This window comes from Octodon degus, unplaced genomic scaffold (assembly GCF_000260255.1).
Source record: "Octodon degus isolate 3935 unplaced genomic scaffold, OctDeg1.0 scaffold00083, whole genome shotgun sequence".
Classification (NCBI taxonomy): Eukaryota; Metazoa; Chordata; class Mammalia; order Rodentia; family Octodontidae; genus Octodon; species Octodon degus.
Genome location: NW_004524659.1, coordinates 3,196,715 through 3,212,557, shown reverse-complemented (window position 1 = coordinate 3,212,557; position 15,843 = coordinate 3,196,715). Strand labels below are relative to the sequence as shown.

Below are 15,843 nucleotides of genomic sequence, written 5' to 3'. Positions count from 1 at the left end.
TCTTCTTCCCAGGCTCAGAACGTTCCTGCTGCTCCCTGCATGGAGCTCTGCTGAGAGAGTTCCTACGCATTCCATCTCCAGACCCTCCCACATCCCAGGAGTCTCCCTCTGGGGTCCAGCAGGGTCTTGATAAAGGTATTTTTTTTCCCAGTACCAGGGATTGAACCTAGGACCTTGTACTTGCCAGGCAGGCACCCAGCAGGTCTTGAGAGCCAGTAAAACATGGAGATTGTTGAGACCCGAGAGACCAGGAAACCTACAGAGAGGAACCAGAGGTACACTGCCACGAAGGTGCAAGGTGGCGTTTCATGCCTCCCTTTTCCAGAAGCCTACATATGAGCAGGACATGAAGCTTCATCAAAGAAGAGACTCAAAAGGATCAGCAGCCTGGTGCAGAAGGGACTTTGGTGGGCAGGAGCACCCCCAGTGGCCCTGCAAACAGAGGGTGCCCACGCTGCTGGCACTGCCAACTTAGCACTGTGAGCAGGATTTCCTAGAAATATGAGGGCACCGAGAGTGAATGGTGAAAGGCAGCCCTTGCAAGCTTGTGATACCTGCTTCTGGCCAACCCACCAAGTGGAGGACGCAGGAGGCTGAGCGCAAAGCAAATGGCTTATTCCAGCCCCGGCACTCCCAGGATGAAGGCCAGGACCCACGCTGGAAACTTCAGTTCTGGTGAATGGGAGGCACGCAGCTAAAGCATCCCCTTCTGTGTTGAAAACTGACTGCTTCATTCTTCATCTCATTGTGCCCCATCCTTAGCTAATCTGGATCTCCCCTATTGCTATTAAATTTAGATTTATTGAACATTACTTGCACTAACATGAACAAGGGAAGAAGGCCCCGTGGCGCACTCTGGGGTTCTCAGAGCTCAGTGGACAGCATTTCAGCATATCAGGGGATGGGGAACTCTGGGCACACAGTACCCATTCTGCGAATGGGCAAACTGAGCCCTGCAGCTGAACCCTGATAGGGTCTAAGCGATCCCCACCTAGTCCTTCGCACCTACTCTCTAGTGGGAGACTTGCTGCAATTTTATGTCATACATCTTTTACTTCACACTTCCTGTCTGAAGAGCTTTGGATCTGATAAATTCACTCTTTCTGAGATATTAAGCGACAGTGGCATGGAGCCCCCAGGAAGTGAGGCTTGTAGCTCTGCAAAAGGGGTGAAAACAGCAGCAAAAGTTTGAGTGTCACTGAGCATTCTCAAATAATTGCTCCTAAACACAAGGCAGTAAAAGTTAACTAAGTGAAGGGGAAGTTTATTAAAAACAAAAAGAGGAGCTGTTGATAAGCGCCCTGCTCCCCACAAAGATGGCAGTGAGGGGGAATGCTGAAGTACCCAGCACAGGGAGCAACTTCTGTCCCACGTCAGCAGCAGGCTGACGGTGAAGAGACCACCCCACAGCCCAGCAGCAGGGGGAGGGCCCAAGGGACCCACTCGGGCTCATGACCCTTGCCCCCCTGACACGGCCGGGGAGTCGTGACCAGCAGATCCATCCAGAAGGCCAGCCACCTCGGCCCTGGCTGGGAGGAAGGGCCCTGGCCAGCGTCTGCCTGGGCACAGCTTCGGCATACACGCGCCGAGCCTCTGTAAATCTCCACAAACACGGCGACCGCTCACACACACTCCCAAGACAGGGACGGAAGGGCTGCATATGGCACACGGTTTTAACAGCTGAGCTTTAAAAAAAGTGCAGCTTTTCATCTCACTGAACCAGCTCCCAAATCAGGAGGTGGGGGGAGACAAACTGGGGTGGGCTGGGGGAGGGGGCGAGGGGCAGAAAAACGGAAGCCGGGATGGGAAGAGGCAGCTTTCAACATTCAACTGGATTTTACAGGAAATTTCCGACTGTTATCTGCTCCAAAGCTGCCTTTGGAAATTGAAATAACGCTCTCAGCTGGCCATCCTCAAGTTTGCTAATTTATATTATTAAAAAAAAAAAACTTACATATTTTCCTTTTTTTTTCTCTCTGATAAAAATGAAAACACATCTAGCCACTCACATGCTTTAGACTAGGTAGGGTAAATTTTTGTAAGTCAATTTATAAATAGGATTATTGTTTTCCAGAGTTCTGCTCCACAAAGGGATTAGCAGCCGCCCTGCCCAGTGGGTATTGCCTGGCCCTTTCCAATTCCCTGCCTGGAGGTGGAAGGTGGCTGGGAAGGAACTGGAAGGAGCCGCCTGATGCCCATGCTCTTCCCGGAATTGCCTGGAAACTTTTACTTTCTGTTTCCTGGGCTGGTAATGACTGTCTTCAGCTCTGCAGCCAGCTCCCCTCTCCCCCTCCCAGCCCCCTGTTGCTGCAGCCATCCCTGGGCTCCAGTATAAAGTTTGGCTTTTGCAGCAGGAAGCAGCTGGGCCAAGCAACCAGCGAATGATAATGACCTCAGAAATCTGCTGTTCGCTCGGCAACAATAGGGTGCTCAGTCTACTGGAAAATTGTGTTCATCAGCTAACTCTGCTCAGTTACTAATTGACATTGCCAAATATTTTAAGAACAATTGGAATGCACAAGCAAAAAAAAAAAAAAAAAAATGAAGATCTTAATCCTCAGACTTTAAATTTTTTGTTTCTTTCTTTTTTTTTTTTTATTTTGTGTTTTTGTTTTTGTTTTGTTTTCTGTGTTTCTTCTTTCGGGTGCCTGGATTTGTTTGTGTGGAGCAGGCAGTGGTTATCAGGAATGGGGGTGGGGAGGAGGAGCCACAGGAGAAAAAGAGGTGGAAAAGAAAGAAAATCTATCATATCACTATACACAGGATGTAAATGCAAGGAGCCCTAGATAAAGGCCTTGGGGGCTGTGGTCAATGGGCACACATAGGATGGAGACTCGGCATTCCAGGAATGTGGCTCAGGCAACAAAAGAAGACCCCGCAGGGCTTTTAGCCCAGCTGACCAAATAATCCTTGTCCATCTCAAAATATTACAGCACAAGAAGTAGGGGTTAACGATATTTTCATCTTTGCATCTCGCCCTGGCTTGCCATTGATCAGGCAACTTAGTTGACTTTATTTAATGAACAGAGGGTCAGTGCATTCAATTACCCCCTTCCCGCCATCAACACTTCAATTATCCCCACTCCAAAATTATGGGGAATTCGGAAGGTAACTGCCCTGTTGGATATAATGAACAGTATCGTTTCTTAGTACATTAAGTTTTAATTATTCTAAGTGTGATTTCCAAAGCAAAATCTGAAGAAACAGAACTTTGGTTGTTTTCTGACTCAGACAGAGCAAAGCCAGGATTCAAGATGGGTCTTAGAGGAGGTTTCAGGAAAAGATGCAAAGATTAATGCCATCAGAGCGCCTGCACGCAAGCCAGAAATGAGAAGGCATCAAAACAGCCGCCCCGCTCTCTAAATGTCATAAAAGAGAACAATTTATAAGCTGCCGCTTTCCAAATAGTTTCCCTTTGCATTGCACACAGAGGCAGAAAGGACATCTACCATGGTGTGAAATTACTGGTGAGTACAACAACAACAACAACAACAACAAAAATAAAACAAAGAGGAGAGATGGGGAAGTGATCTGTGTGACTAGTTTTGTCCATTTTCTGTTAGAAAATATGACCTCTCAATTTGTCAAAGGTCCTCGTTTTCGCAGTTGATCTTAAGCTTGGTTCTCAGCAGTTTGGAGAGGCAAAGAACAAACACATTTTCTGGTTCACTGGAACCATTTTCACACGTTCACTGATTCAAACATTCTTTTGCTCACATAACAAACAGCTGCATCCCACATTAGCCTAGCCAGTGACAGTCACCCATCTCGGCAATAACTGTTTGATTGCAAACTTGACCCCTTCTTCGTCTCGGTCTGGGCAAGACATTTTTAAACAGCCACTCGGTTCCCAATCCTCCTTTGCAAAGAATTACATCAGATAACAAAGGACGTCTCCGCCACTCATTGTAAGCCTTCTTCTAGAGATCTGTTCTAAGAGGCTCTGGTAAAAAGGTTTTTATGATGAATTCAGAACTACTATCATGTTAAGAGCAGCGATTTATAAAGAAGAATTCATTGGTTAAGATCTGAAAAAATAGTTTCTCAGGCCCTACTGACCCAGTTTTCAACAAAAAAAGAATCAAGTGATGCAAATTAAGTTTTGTGACATTGTTATGCAGTCTGAGAAATTTGTAAAACCGTGTTTTGCAGTTATTTCTTAATGGAAGCCTTAATAAGCACTTCTTTCTTTACTTAAGGGCTTAAATTTTTCTTCCCTCCTCTTCACCTTGCAGGTTTCTCTCTAACAGGTAAGAATAAAATACCTATTGTGTCAAGATTTTTATTTAAATGCTTATTTTAATAGCACTTTATACAAATAATACTTGTTTAAAAAATAAGAGGGGAGACTAACCAGATTTTGTTGAGAGTCTTAAATCCCAAGCAAACCTGAATGCCCCAGATGCACAGCCGATTTGGGCTGCATATTGGGGTGCCATCAATTCTCCTACTTAGTCAGAAAATTATGAAAGGGTCTAATTTGAATATGAAGAAAACAAAGAAGTCAACCAGAAATGAAAGAATCAGTGTTCACCATTGTAAAATCCTTCAATGAAGGGAAATAAAAGTGAGAAGATAACCACAACTCAAGTATAATTCTCTTTGGAGTCATGAGCACGGTTAGCTCTTTGAAGCAAAATGGGTCCCTTCCACAGGGTATTTAGAGATAGGGAAGCAACAGAGACAGGAATAGCGCGAGGCTATCACTTGGCCAGAAGGTGAGAAAAACATGGTAAACACGTCATTAATGAAGCCGAGCATTTGGTGGCAGAATATTCTACAGGGACCTTCTCTTTTTCAGCAGGCCTGGGAGAGGGGTGGAAATCTGTAGATGCTAACCGCATGTCACTCCAAAAACTGAGGGGAGCCAGTTCACTCTCTGAAAGGTCTCCAATCCAAGAACAGTTGAGACTACTCCCCAAAAGAGGCCCCACTCTACAAGGCTGGAAGGACAGCATCCTCCTCCTCCATGATGGACAGCAGGATACCTAGCACTTGCGGCCTCTGCAGGGTGGGGATCCACCTTTCCAGTACCCCCACCATCAGGCAGGGCCATGGGCTAGCTTTGCACGCATGAGTCTGAAGATGCCCCGTGTAGTATGACCTCATCTTTCCTGTGTCGTGCTCAAGTTCCTGGTTAGACTCTTCCAAAGTGTTTCACCAGTAATAAATCGCAAGCAAGTCTGGGACTCCAGGAGTAGACAGTGTGTTTCATGGGTATTTAAGCAGCGGCATTAAGTGCTATCGGAATCTCTGGAATGTGCAGCTCAGATTTATGTGTCTTACCAGTTCTTTACTGGTTTGTAATAAGCCTGCATACCCGCACTTTATTTTAATACTAATTTTGTCCTCGGAGAAGGGTAGGCTGAAGCATGACAATAACAACAAAGCCAAACTGGCATCTACTTAATTGCCTCAAAGGCTGAAATATTTATTGAAACTAAGAAGGAGAGGAAAAAAGAAGAGAAAACTTTTTTAAAATGACCCTCAACAGTGTGCTGCCACATCTTTAACAGTGGGCAATGGAGTGCCTCGAGGTGCCTCAAACTGTCTTTCATTTTCTAGACTTAATGGCTGATTGCAGAAATCAATGTTGCCATTAGTAACAGGGTATTTGTTATGGCATGATTTCCTCTGTTGTTAGGCGGCAGAATGATTACAGTATTAGCGAGGTGCTTTCTTTATAAAGGGCTAGAGATATAACTTTCAATTTACTATCCATTAGTAAGGGACTTTGGAAATATGGATGAAGGCAACCTCTTACCTGCTGTTAGGTAGTGATTTTAATTCAGGCTTCTTAGGCTAGTGGGGTTTTTTCCCCCCAAACAAGGCCAGGATGCTTTATCATTTCACAGACATTTTGATGACAGATTTTCTGCTCTGCTATTTTAGACCCCAAAGCTGTATCGGCCGTGTAACACAGTACAATTTAAGACACGCAGGCACGCCTCTGGGTTTCAAACCTCTGTGTCTGGCTATGCCATCAGAGAAAACGGATGTGTCCTCCAGGCCACACGGACCTGACAGGTGAGCCAGGTGGGAATTCTGCAAGGGGATGGGAGGTAAGTTTGCTCTGCAGAAAGACACTAAGAGAGAATTCCTAAATGAGCAAATCGTGGAGCTATGCTCATAGGGGAGGGAAAGGCCGACATCCAAGCCACAGTCAGCTCCTCCACTATGAAGATGCGGTGGTGATGGATTGGGTCTGGGTGTACATGGGGCTGAGCTCTGGCAAGCAGGACGAACCATGCCCCACTCAGAAACGTGCCATCTGGCCATCTCCACCATGTGGAAGAAGAGGCCCTCATCTTTCCCAGTAGCCAGTGTTCAGGAAAAAGCCAAAGAGTTGGAACCAAAGCCCTGTCCTTGCAGCATGGCAGGTGGAAAGGCAGTAGGTAGGGCTCAGCGTCCCTCAGCTCCCACCTGCTGGGAAGCCATGCTGACCTCAGAACCCACTTGAGGCTGTGTGCAGAACAGGACAGCCCCCACCACAGACAGGGCCCCTTGCCAGCTGCCCATCCCCCATTTCCCCAGTCAACCTACCTGAGGAGGACGGCGAGGACGGATGCGGGCTGTCCTCCTGCGCGCTCCCGGTCTGGGAGAGGCCACCTCCAACCCCGCTCTCCTCAGTGACATTGGAGGAGCCCGGTGTGGTCGACCGGCTCACCGACTGGGACTCCTGGTCACTTCCAGAGCCACGCCGCTCGTCCAGGCCCGCGTGCAGCCCGTCCTCATCCCCCCGGCGGTCCCGCTTGTGGACACGGGAATGGACGACCACCTGGTGGTAGGTGCGGAACACACGGCCACAGTCAGGGCACTCGGTGGGCTTCTCTTTCATGTTCCCAGGACCCTGCAGGTTATATTCGAGCGTCTGGTTCAGCCCATGTGACAAAAAATCCCGACTGCCTTCTAAAGGGTCGAGCTTATTTGGCAGGTCTCTCTGATTGCCCACTTTAGTGCTGTGAACCAAATCAGCAGGCATTTTCTGCTTGGAGCCATCTGCTCCCACTAACACGTACTCCCGCTTCTCCTTATCAAACATAACTCCGGCGTTTGCCAAAGTGTCTTCGTGGTTGCGCTGGAGCTGATGCTCTTTAGATAAGAAGCCATGCTCCATGGCCATGCCCCTGGCCATCAGCTGCCAAGCCTGGTAGCTGTTCACAGGGTCCATCTCTGCAGCCTTGGCGGCCGCCTGCAACCGCTCTATGCAGCTAGATTTCAGTGGTGGCACGAGGTTGAGGCATCCTAGGAGTGAATGCTTATCACCCTCGGGGACACCATGCACCATGCTGGAGATGGGGGACAGCAGCTTCCCCAGTACCTCCTTCTCCTTCATGGGCAGCTCTCCCTTGCCATAGAGCTGGCCGGGCTCACTCAGGCTGGTTTTGTCTGGGGCTATGAAGCCACTCTGCAGGCAGGAGAGGTACCTGGAGTATAGGTTGGCGTGGGCCTCCTGGGACATGCCACCCATGGGCACTGGCACCTCAGGCTCACTGGGGGACTTGTTCTTCACCGACAGCTTGTTGAGGTGGACCTTCATGTGGTTCTTGAGGAACCAGGGCTCTTTGAAGCGCCGGCCACAGATCTGACAGCAATGTTCGAAAGAGTCTTTGTGCTTCCGCATGTGTCCCTTCAGGAACCACGCCTGGCTGAACACCTGGCCACACACCTCGCAGCGGAACTCGTTGGCTGACTGCTCCCCACCGCTGTTGGGGCCCTGGCCCTGCGCAGACTCCGCAGTGATGTGGGCCTTCTCCACGTGGCTGATGAGCTCCTCCTCCTGCGACGCAGCGAAGTCGCACAGCGTGCACTTGTAGGGCTTATGCAGGATGCGAATGTGGCGGTCCAGCTCCTCCCGCTTCTTGAATTTGCCTTTGCAGAAGGTGCAGCGGAAGCCTGCGGCTGGGGCCACTGTGTCCTCCTGCACGTTGGCAGGCTTGGGAGACGGCACTGGGTTCGCCACGTCGGGCACGCTGTGGTTGGAGGGCAGAGCCAGGTTGCAGGCAGTCAGCGGGGCCTGCTGCACGTGCGGTGGGGGCTTCAGGTCGGGCCGCGGCTGCAGCAGGCTGCTCTTCATCTGCTTGTCCCGCAGGATGGCCCGCTCCTCCAGCTCGTGCAGCAGGCGATTCTCCTCACGCACCCTCCCGCGCCCCTTCCCGAGGTTGCCCAGCTTGTGGGTCCGCAGGTGAATCTTGAGGTTGCCCTTTTGAGCCGCACGGTGGTCGCAGTAAGGACACTTGAAAGGCTTCTCTCCCGTGTGGGTGCGCATGTGCAGAGACAGGATGCTGTTGAACCGGAAGCGCTTGCCGCAGAGAGGACACGGGTACTTCCGGTTTTTGCGCGCGTCATCCTCGATGTCGCTCATCTGGGACATGATGCCCAGGTTCTGCCCGTTGAGGAACTGCTGCAGGTCCACGCGCCCGTTGAGGCTGGTGTCCACGTCGCGGCCCAGCTGGTTAGCCAGGAGCGCCATCTGGCTGCCCACGGGCTGGCCACTCATGGGCATGTGGGCCTTCTCATCCAGGGGCGCGGGAGCCTTCTCCTCGGGGTTCGGCCGCGGGTGCAGCTCCGGGAAGGCATGGCTGAGCTGCGACGTGATCTGGTGCAGCTTCTGACTCATGGCATACTGGCCGTTAAGGACCGGGCTGCTCAGGTGGGGCTCAGCTTCGGGGGCCGCCGAGGACACTCCAAGGCACAGACTCGCTTCTTCCATCCCTGAAAAGAAAGGCAGAGTTCAGATCTGTGCCAGGTATCTCTAGCGCGGGAAATCAACAGCATCAGCCGGTGAGGAATTTGCATTTCATGCCTTACCTACATGTAATAATGCCAAGGAATTATAGTCAAAAACAATAATAAAAAAATGAATTATTAAATGCCAATTATGCAATATGGCATTGCTCCTCCAATTTGTTTTGGCGATAGATCGTCTTCCTTGTATTTTCTATTTACGGACTGCAATTATTCATTCACATTTAAATTATTAATGTTTTACCACTTTCAACACCTCATAACAAATCAAGGGTCTACGTGTTAAACTTTCCCTTCTTTTCCCCCTTGTAGTACCTGTACCTGTTGGTTCAGTCCAAAGTTTGCCTTGAAAGAGTAGCTTTCACTGCGAGACCGAATAGACTCACCCAGAACTTTTGTTTCCATTTGCTATGTTCAATACACTCACTAGTCTGAGATGAAAGAGATGGTTTTATGATTTGGCCAAAAAAAAAACCAATGGCATGATATTTACTGGTACATAATAAAACAAGATAATGTTTTGGGAAAAAATAAAGTAAAGGACAGGCTTTAGAACAATAAAAGGGATTTTGCTTTAGTCAACAAAAAGTGCAGTAATATCTCATTAAGCTGATTAGTATGCTGCTTAGAAACAGTACTAGGTGCTGTAACACATGATTATAATCATAAAAATCCTTCAGTGTTTGCAAGGAAGCATTAACGAGGTATATTAAATTTTAAGGAGACGGCGAGTAGCGGCTTTGCAAACCTCAGAGATTAAGATTTAACCCTTGTGTTACGAAACACTGTTATTTTATCATTTGGTAACTGTGTCCAGCAGAAGAAGTATAAATTATCCCCTGATAGAATCTCAGTGAATGACGGGACTGCTCAAATTTGGGAGGAGGTGAAGATATCACATAATGGGTTCTTTCTGTCTTTCACCAGGCAAGACAGCAAAGGTAGGGACTTTGATTGGGCTTAAAGATCTTTTATAGAACTAGATAAAAACCAATTAAAATCCAAGGATGATGCCATAGGAAGCCTCAACCAAGTTTGAGTGTTTTTAATAACTTTCCCAATATACAGTAATGAGTACAAATTGTACCTGCAGTATGTGTTTTGCAGATAATTAGAACTCAAAGCTGTTTGCTAAACACTAACACTCAAAGCTAGTCTGTGTAATTGTCTTTAATAGTTCTCTCTGCCCCTCTGCAGCCTGTGTGCAATGGGAAGGCCAGGGCATCTCAGGTGAGTTGGAGGGTGCAAAACTCTCCATATCAGAGCCTTCAAGAGCTTAGCTTTGAAAGGCACTGGACCACGCCTGGAGTCCTCTTTCTGGATAACGGCTTCCAACAGAAGGAGTCTGAGTTCACTTCCTGTCTTCACAGTGGCTTGTGCCCATCTCGCCTTTGTGCATCCCTGTGTTTAGGTACGTTAGCCAGCTAGGTGGTCCAGGACTTGTAGTTAAATCCAGCCAGAACTGTGGGGCCAAGCAACTCCCCAGGAAGCTGTGAGGACAGAGCTCAACTGTGGACGAAGCACATTCAGCCTTGGCGGGATCTGCTGCTTGCTGGGCCTGCCGCCAGAGACACTGTGCAAGGCATTGAGGGTCTCCAATAGGAGAACTGACTTCCTTGGCAAGGAGAGGAGCCATGAGTCCATCTTGCAAAAGAAGGGACGAAGAAGTCATGGGTGGCCAGGCATGGTGGCACGTGCTGTAATCCCAGCACTTCAGAATAGTGAGACAGGAGACTGGTAAGTTCCAGCCTATCCTGGGCAAGTGTCTCAAAATTAAAAAAAAAAAAAAAAATGTTTAAGATCTAGGAATTTAATTCAGTGTGAAGGTTTTAGGTTCAATCCCTGGTATAGAAAAAGGAAGGAAAGAAGAGCAGAAGGGAGGAAGAAAAGGAGGAAAGGAGGAGGAGAGTACAGGATCGGAGAGAGAGGAATGTGTATTTCCAGGAGGGAGAAGGTCCACAATCATTGTACAATCATTTTTTTTAAGTTATCTATGTCTGTGAATGATGATGTAGACCACTGAGCATACACACATATGCTCAGAGATTCAGGCTCACTTGTGATAAAAGAAGGCTTCCAATTTGCCATCTTTCCTTTTTTTTTTTTTTTTTTTTGGTGGCAATCTATACCCTAATTGAAACACCAGGCCCTTCTTGCAGAGTGGTCAGAAAGGAGCTAATTTCTCCTTGCATTCATTTCATGAACTTGCAGAATGTCCCCTGCATACCTGCCCCCATCACAAAACACATGGTCATCGATGTGACTGTCCAACCCAGAACTCACAGCACTCACATCTACTGAAGAAGCAGGCCCAGCATAGAGCGGATGCTCAGGCAGGCACGAGCGGCCTCTAGGGCCCAGTCTGCATGCCTTTCTCCACCTTCAAGCCCCATCCAGCTGAGCTGGCTCCTCTCCTGAGCAAATATAGATCATGACCCTGGAGCCACATGTGAGTGCTCAGAATTCCACCCAACATCTCTGTGGAAATTTGGAAAGTACAAAGCCAACACAGCTGGCCTATTTCCAAAAGCTGCCTAGTTGGCCAGCTCCGAAACTGTGAATCCAGGAAGATGGGTTTGTACTCAGGTTGCTGCTGCTGAGCTCAGGCCAGTTCAGCAAGAGAGGCAGGAGGCTGGATGTGCAGCGCAGACTGCAGATCAGGCAGGATGGCAGGCTTCAAGTTGAAGGTCGTGTGACCCTCACCACCACTCACGCTGTGTGAGTAACAGCTTCACTTGTCAGCTGATCAGCATGAACGTTTTCAAGTTGGGTCAGAGTACGGAATTTTTTTATTTGTTCAAAACCAGTATTTTTTACAGAGTTCATAACCCATTTTAAACGCCTTTTTGCAATTTGTCTTTGGATGTCATTGCTGCTGTCTCAGGAGAGGAGGGAAAAGAATGTTCTAGAACGTGCTTCTTCAGCTCTTTGCTGGATTGGCTTCTTGTCATGATACAGGTCTGACCTCACATCCCCCCTTCTCATGAAGACTGTGGTGACCATGCTGTTGGCAGTTGACATCCCTTCTTTGTCTCCTAATATTTTTCCTTCATGGCAACCACCCCTAGGTTAATGTGTCATCGTTCCACTATGGACAAGCTTCTTTTGCTTGAGGGCAAAGGTCAAGTCTACCTTGGCAACAAAAAAGCCCTAGACCTTGCAGCATAGCTGGTTTGTCTTAGGTTCAGTATTTCCTGCATAAGTGAAGTAACTGAACAGAACCTACAAGCACACCCCATAAAAGAAGTCAAACCCAAGGACAGTCAATTTTGTGTGGCTCAGTTTCAGCTCTAGTACTAATCTAGGAACATCTAGGTTCAGCTGTGTGCCTGAAGGGTCTTGAGCTATCAGTCAGAAGCTGAAAGTCCATACACAAGAAAAAAAACACCACCATTGCCACCGTCTGTCTTATCCAGGTCCTCATAGTGATCACCCCAGGCCTTGGTCATCTGTGATGTCATCATTTCTGGACATCAGGAGCCAGAGCAAGTATGCTCTTCAGAACTTGACAGACCACCACAGAGCAGACCCAAAGGTTTTTGAAAGGATGCTTTTAGAAATAAACAAACCTGGAAGAAGCCTTAAAAGTAAGCCTCAATATGAGGCAGGACTATGTCAGATATTCCCTCGGCACCCTCTGAGATTCCATGAGCAGGTAGGACTGAGGCTGCTGTGATGACAGTCATGACCAATGTCTGCTGCTCTCAACTCAGAGCAAGCAAGGGAACAGAGTTCTTGGAAAGAATGTGGGGTAATTGGTGTGCTGTCCCTGAGCCAAAGCAGCCAAGGCAGGAAGAGCTGGCCTCAGGCCCAGCCTGGGGCTCACAAAACCTGGGTCAGCCCCAATTCCTCTATACTTCACCCATCCAGAATTTATTTACTACGTCCCTCAGCCACTTCATAAATATTTGCCAGTGACCTTTTGTGTACCTGACCTCAAGGGTCTGTGAGCCAAGAGGACATTACAGGGAAGCAAGGAAAAGGTCCCTGAGAAGCTGGATCCACAGTTAGAGAGGAGAAGCCAATATAATTGTAGTGCGCAGAGGGTGTGTACATATGTACTTCTGTGAGTGTGACGCTATGTGTGTGTGTGTGTGTGTGTGTGTGTGTGTGTGTGTGTGTGTGTGTGTGTTTGGTGCACCATCATGCATATCAAGCACAAGTACATCCATGTTGAGGGAGGGACTGGGATTCCCCAACTGGTAGCTCTCCAAAAATTGTATAAATGCCTACTTTGTGAAACTAAGAGAGTGTTTCTCCTATCATGAAAGGTCTGAAGCCACCTGCTGCAGTACGAGCTCAGGGGCTGGAAGAAACAGGGCTGCCCACAAGGGCTCTACTGCTGGAATAGAAGATGTCATTAGTCCTTTTCTCAGCCCTCCAGGGAGCAATATTCACATGGTGAGTATTTATCTGTGTCTCTCTCGGGGGCCTCCTGCCACCAGCCATCCTCCAGTGGCCAGTTTCCAGGGAGCTCTTCAGCCCATGTGTTCAAACATCCTACACTCCGCAGTCATGACTCCAGACTTAGCACCCCTGATCTTGGAGATCACACCAAGAGATCTGGGGCCAGAAGAAGGTTGGCCATGAGCCTGGCTTTAAAGTAACTAAGCAACAGACCTTTTGAGTAAGCACTCACTGGAGCGGCCAGGGAGATGGCTCAGTAGAATAAGCACTTCTCTGGCAAGCGCAAGGGCCTGAGTTCAATCCCCGGTTCCACCAAAAAGAAAAAAAAAAAGAACTCACTGGACCTCTCAGGGATGTAGGGACACCCTAAACACAATGAAAAAGAAGAAAATAAACTACTAAACAATGAGAACAACTTGTCCCTGGGCTTAAATTCATAGTCACATACAAGGAAGAGGATCAATAAACCCTGCTTGACTGATGGATGTGAATACACCATTTACCTAAATCCTGAAAGGCAGCCAGATGTCCTCCGTAGGGTCAGTAAAGACCGCTGCAAGCACAGAAACATCACAACCTTCCTGCTCAGTCCTGACCTATCTCAACCCCCTGGGTCATGGTGGGGTATTTCTAGTACCCAAAGAAGGGGTCAATATTGATGAGAAATCAGGCTTTCTATGAGTCTGGGCCACCCTGGCATTCCTTACCATGGTATAAAAATGCCTGGACTCTACCTCTGAATACAGGTAGTGCTTCAGGTGAAGACTTCTCAATGCAAGAGGTTTTCTTCCTGAACTATGCAATTTCACATTGCATGAAGACAGTATACTCAGCATAGAAACCTACTATTGGGTCTAGAGATTATCAAAATACATTCTGTGTCATCATTCCCGTCACTGCAGGTACAGTGAGCCATTCAGCTGCCTTTGATGGTGCTAATGGTTATTTTGATTTTGCATTACTGCCTTCGAGACTATTTCCTGTGATATCAATGACAAAAGTTTTCACTTAACTCTTCCAATAGAGAACCTAATTGTATCTTTCACTCAAAATGAAATTTAAAACTATCAGGACACCAGAAATGCTAGCTGCTAGAAGTCTAAATAAATTTTATACAAAAAAACACAGTTCCATTTTGCTAACACAGAAAAAAAAAAGAAAAGTAATCTCATGAATAGTCCAAAAAATATAGATCTTGCCAATAAGTTGCATGAAAAGAGTTTTATCCTTATACTATGCAAAGGAATAGTTGAGAAATAAAATGACTTTCGAAATAACCATTTCAACTGGATTTTTAAGAATCAACTATTGTTGCCCAGCCAAGCACAACTAAATATTCCCTTTTTAACCAACACAGGTAAGAGTATTGCTTCAGACAAACTACAGGAATCCCACAACTCCAAATTGCTGGGCAAGGCTAGGACTAGGTTTTGTAGCAAGGGACAGTTGAACACCCTGTGGGTTTTACTCAACAAAATAGTCCGGTAACATGCAATTAAAGTAGCAGGTAGATTCCCTTGCCCAAAGCTCAAGGAACCTTCTACACTGTCCTTCAGCCCATCTTACTTTCTTACCCTCACATTAAGCAATAATTAAGACAACTCCCCTAGAAGACAATAAGCTTCTTACCGAATACTATTTTTCTAATAGTTGCAGCTCCAACTGTTTTAACTAAGGTTGTTCTAAGCATAATACACTCCTGCGCTGAAATACAGAACACCAGACTCCTGAACCTTTTCAGGGTCATTAAACAGCTGTAAACATTATTACAAAAATAAACCAGAGATTTCATGCTTACATTTTGGCCTAAAGCTTGCTATGCTGAGCAAGTACATTTTTTCATCTCTTACAATCAACACTGGTGACATTTGGGCATCCAAACAAATTACATCACAAACATGACCGAGGTGGGCAGGATACTGAGTGGTTTATTTGCCAGATGATTAATAGATAAACAAAAGGGCAGCACGGGTGACCTGTTCTCTTTTGACTGATGTGGAGACAATGTTGTGAGACAGGGCCGGAAACAGTTAAATCCTTGCCGAATGTATCAATGAAAATGCGATATGCAAATCAGACTGTGGAGTATGGCATCTGTGTGACAAGGAAAGCCAAGTTGGAGAAGGTCAACGTTCCCTCTGTGTGTGGAATGTTGGCCAAAATCAAGGCGCGCACTGCCGCAGGTGGTGAGCGGAACGCGGCTGCGTGGGCTCAGCACACGGTGCCACAAAGCCGGAAGTGGCTTTCATACTGGGGGGTTGAGACTCAGAGGTGTAAGAAAGGAAAGAGTCAGAAAGGTGTTCTCTCCTTGCACACTTTGGATAGATGACTTCAAAATTGTCAAGAACAAAGAAGTCTACGCCTCTATCACGCTGGCTTTTGGAGTCTGGGTTGAAACTACAGCCGGGAACCCGGGAAAGATAAGGAACACAGCAGATGGTTGAAGAAGATAACCACAAATGGCTCTCTAGGAGCAAGCTTGTGGTCTGGGCCCTTGCATCACTCTCTGCTCCTACCACATGAAGCTAGGCCTTGTGGGCTGGCCAGAGACTCAGAACATCTTCCCACGGGGCGGTTCTTAAGGTATGGGCCGCCAACTAGGTCAAGCTCTCAAGGAAAGACCGCAACAGTAATTTACCGCCATCACCACCACCACCACCACCACCTGCATCACCACGCGGTCCTCAT

At 47.5% G+C, this 15,843-nt stretch overlaps 1 protein-coding gene across 2 annotated transcripts in view; it reads right to left on the bottom strand.

The window, feature by feature from the left end:
* Window positions 1-8,717, bottom strand: part of Znf536 (zinc finger protein 536) — a 101,884-nt gene extending 93,167 nt beyond the window's left edge. For both annotated transcript variants that reach the window (XM_004636686.1, XM_004636685.1), the window contains exon 1: window positions 6,544-8,717. In XM_004636686.1, coding sequence (XP_004636743.1) covers window positions 6,544-8,713 — 2,170 coding nt within the window. In that variant the 5' untranslated portion in view covers window positions 8,714-8,717. The remainder of the gene's footprint in view (window positions 1-6,543) is intronic.
* Window positions 8,718-15,843: the final 7,126 nt, after the last annotated feature.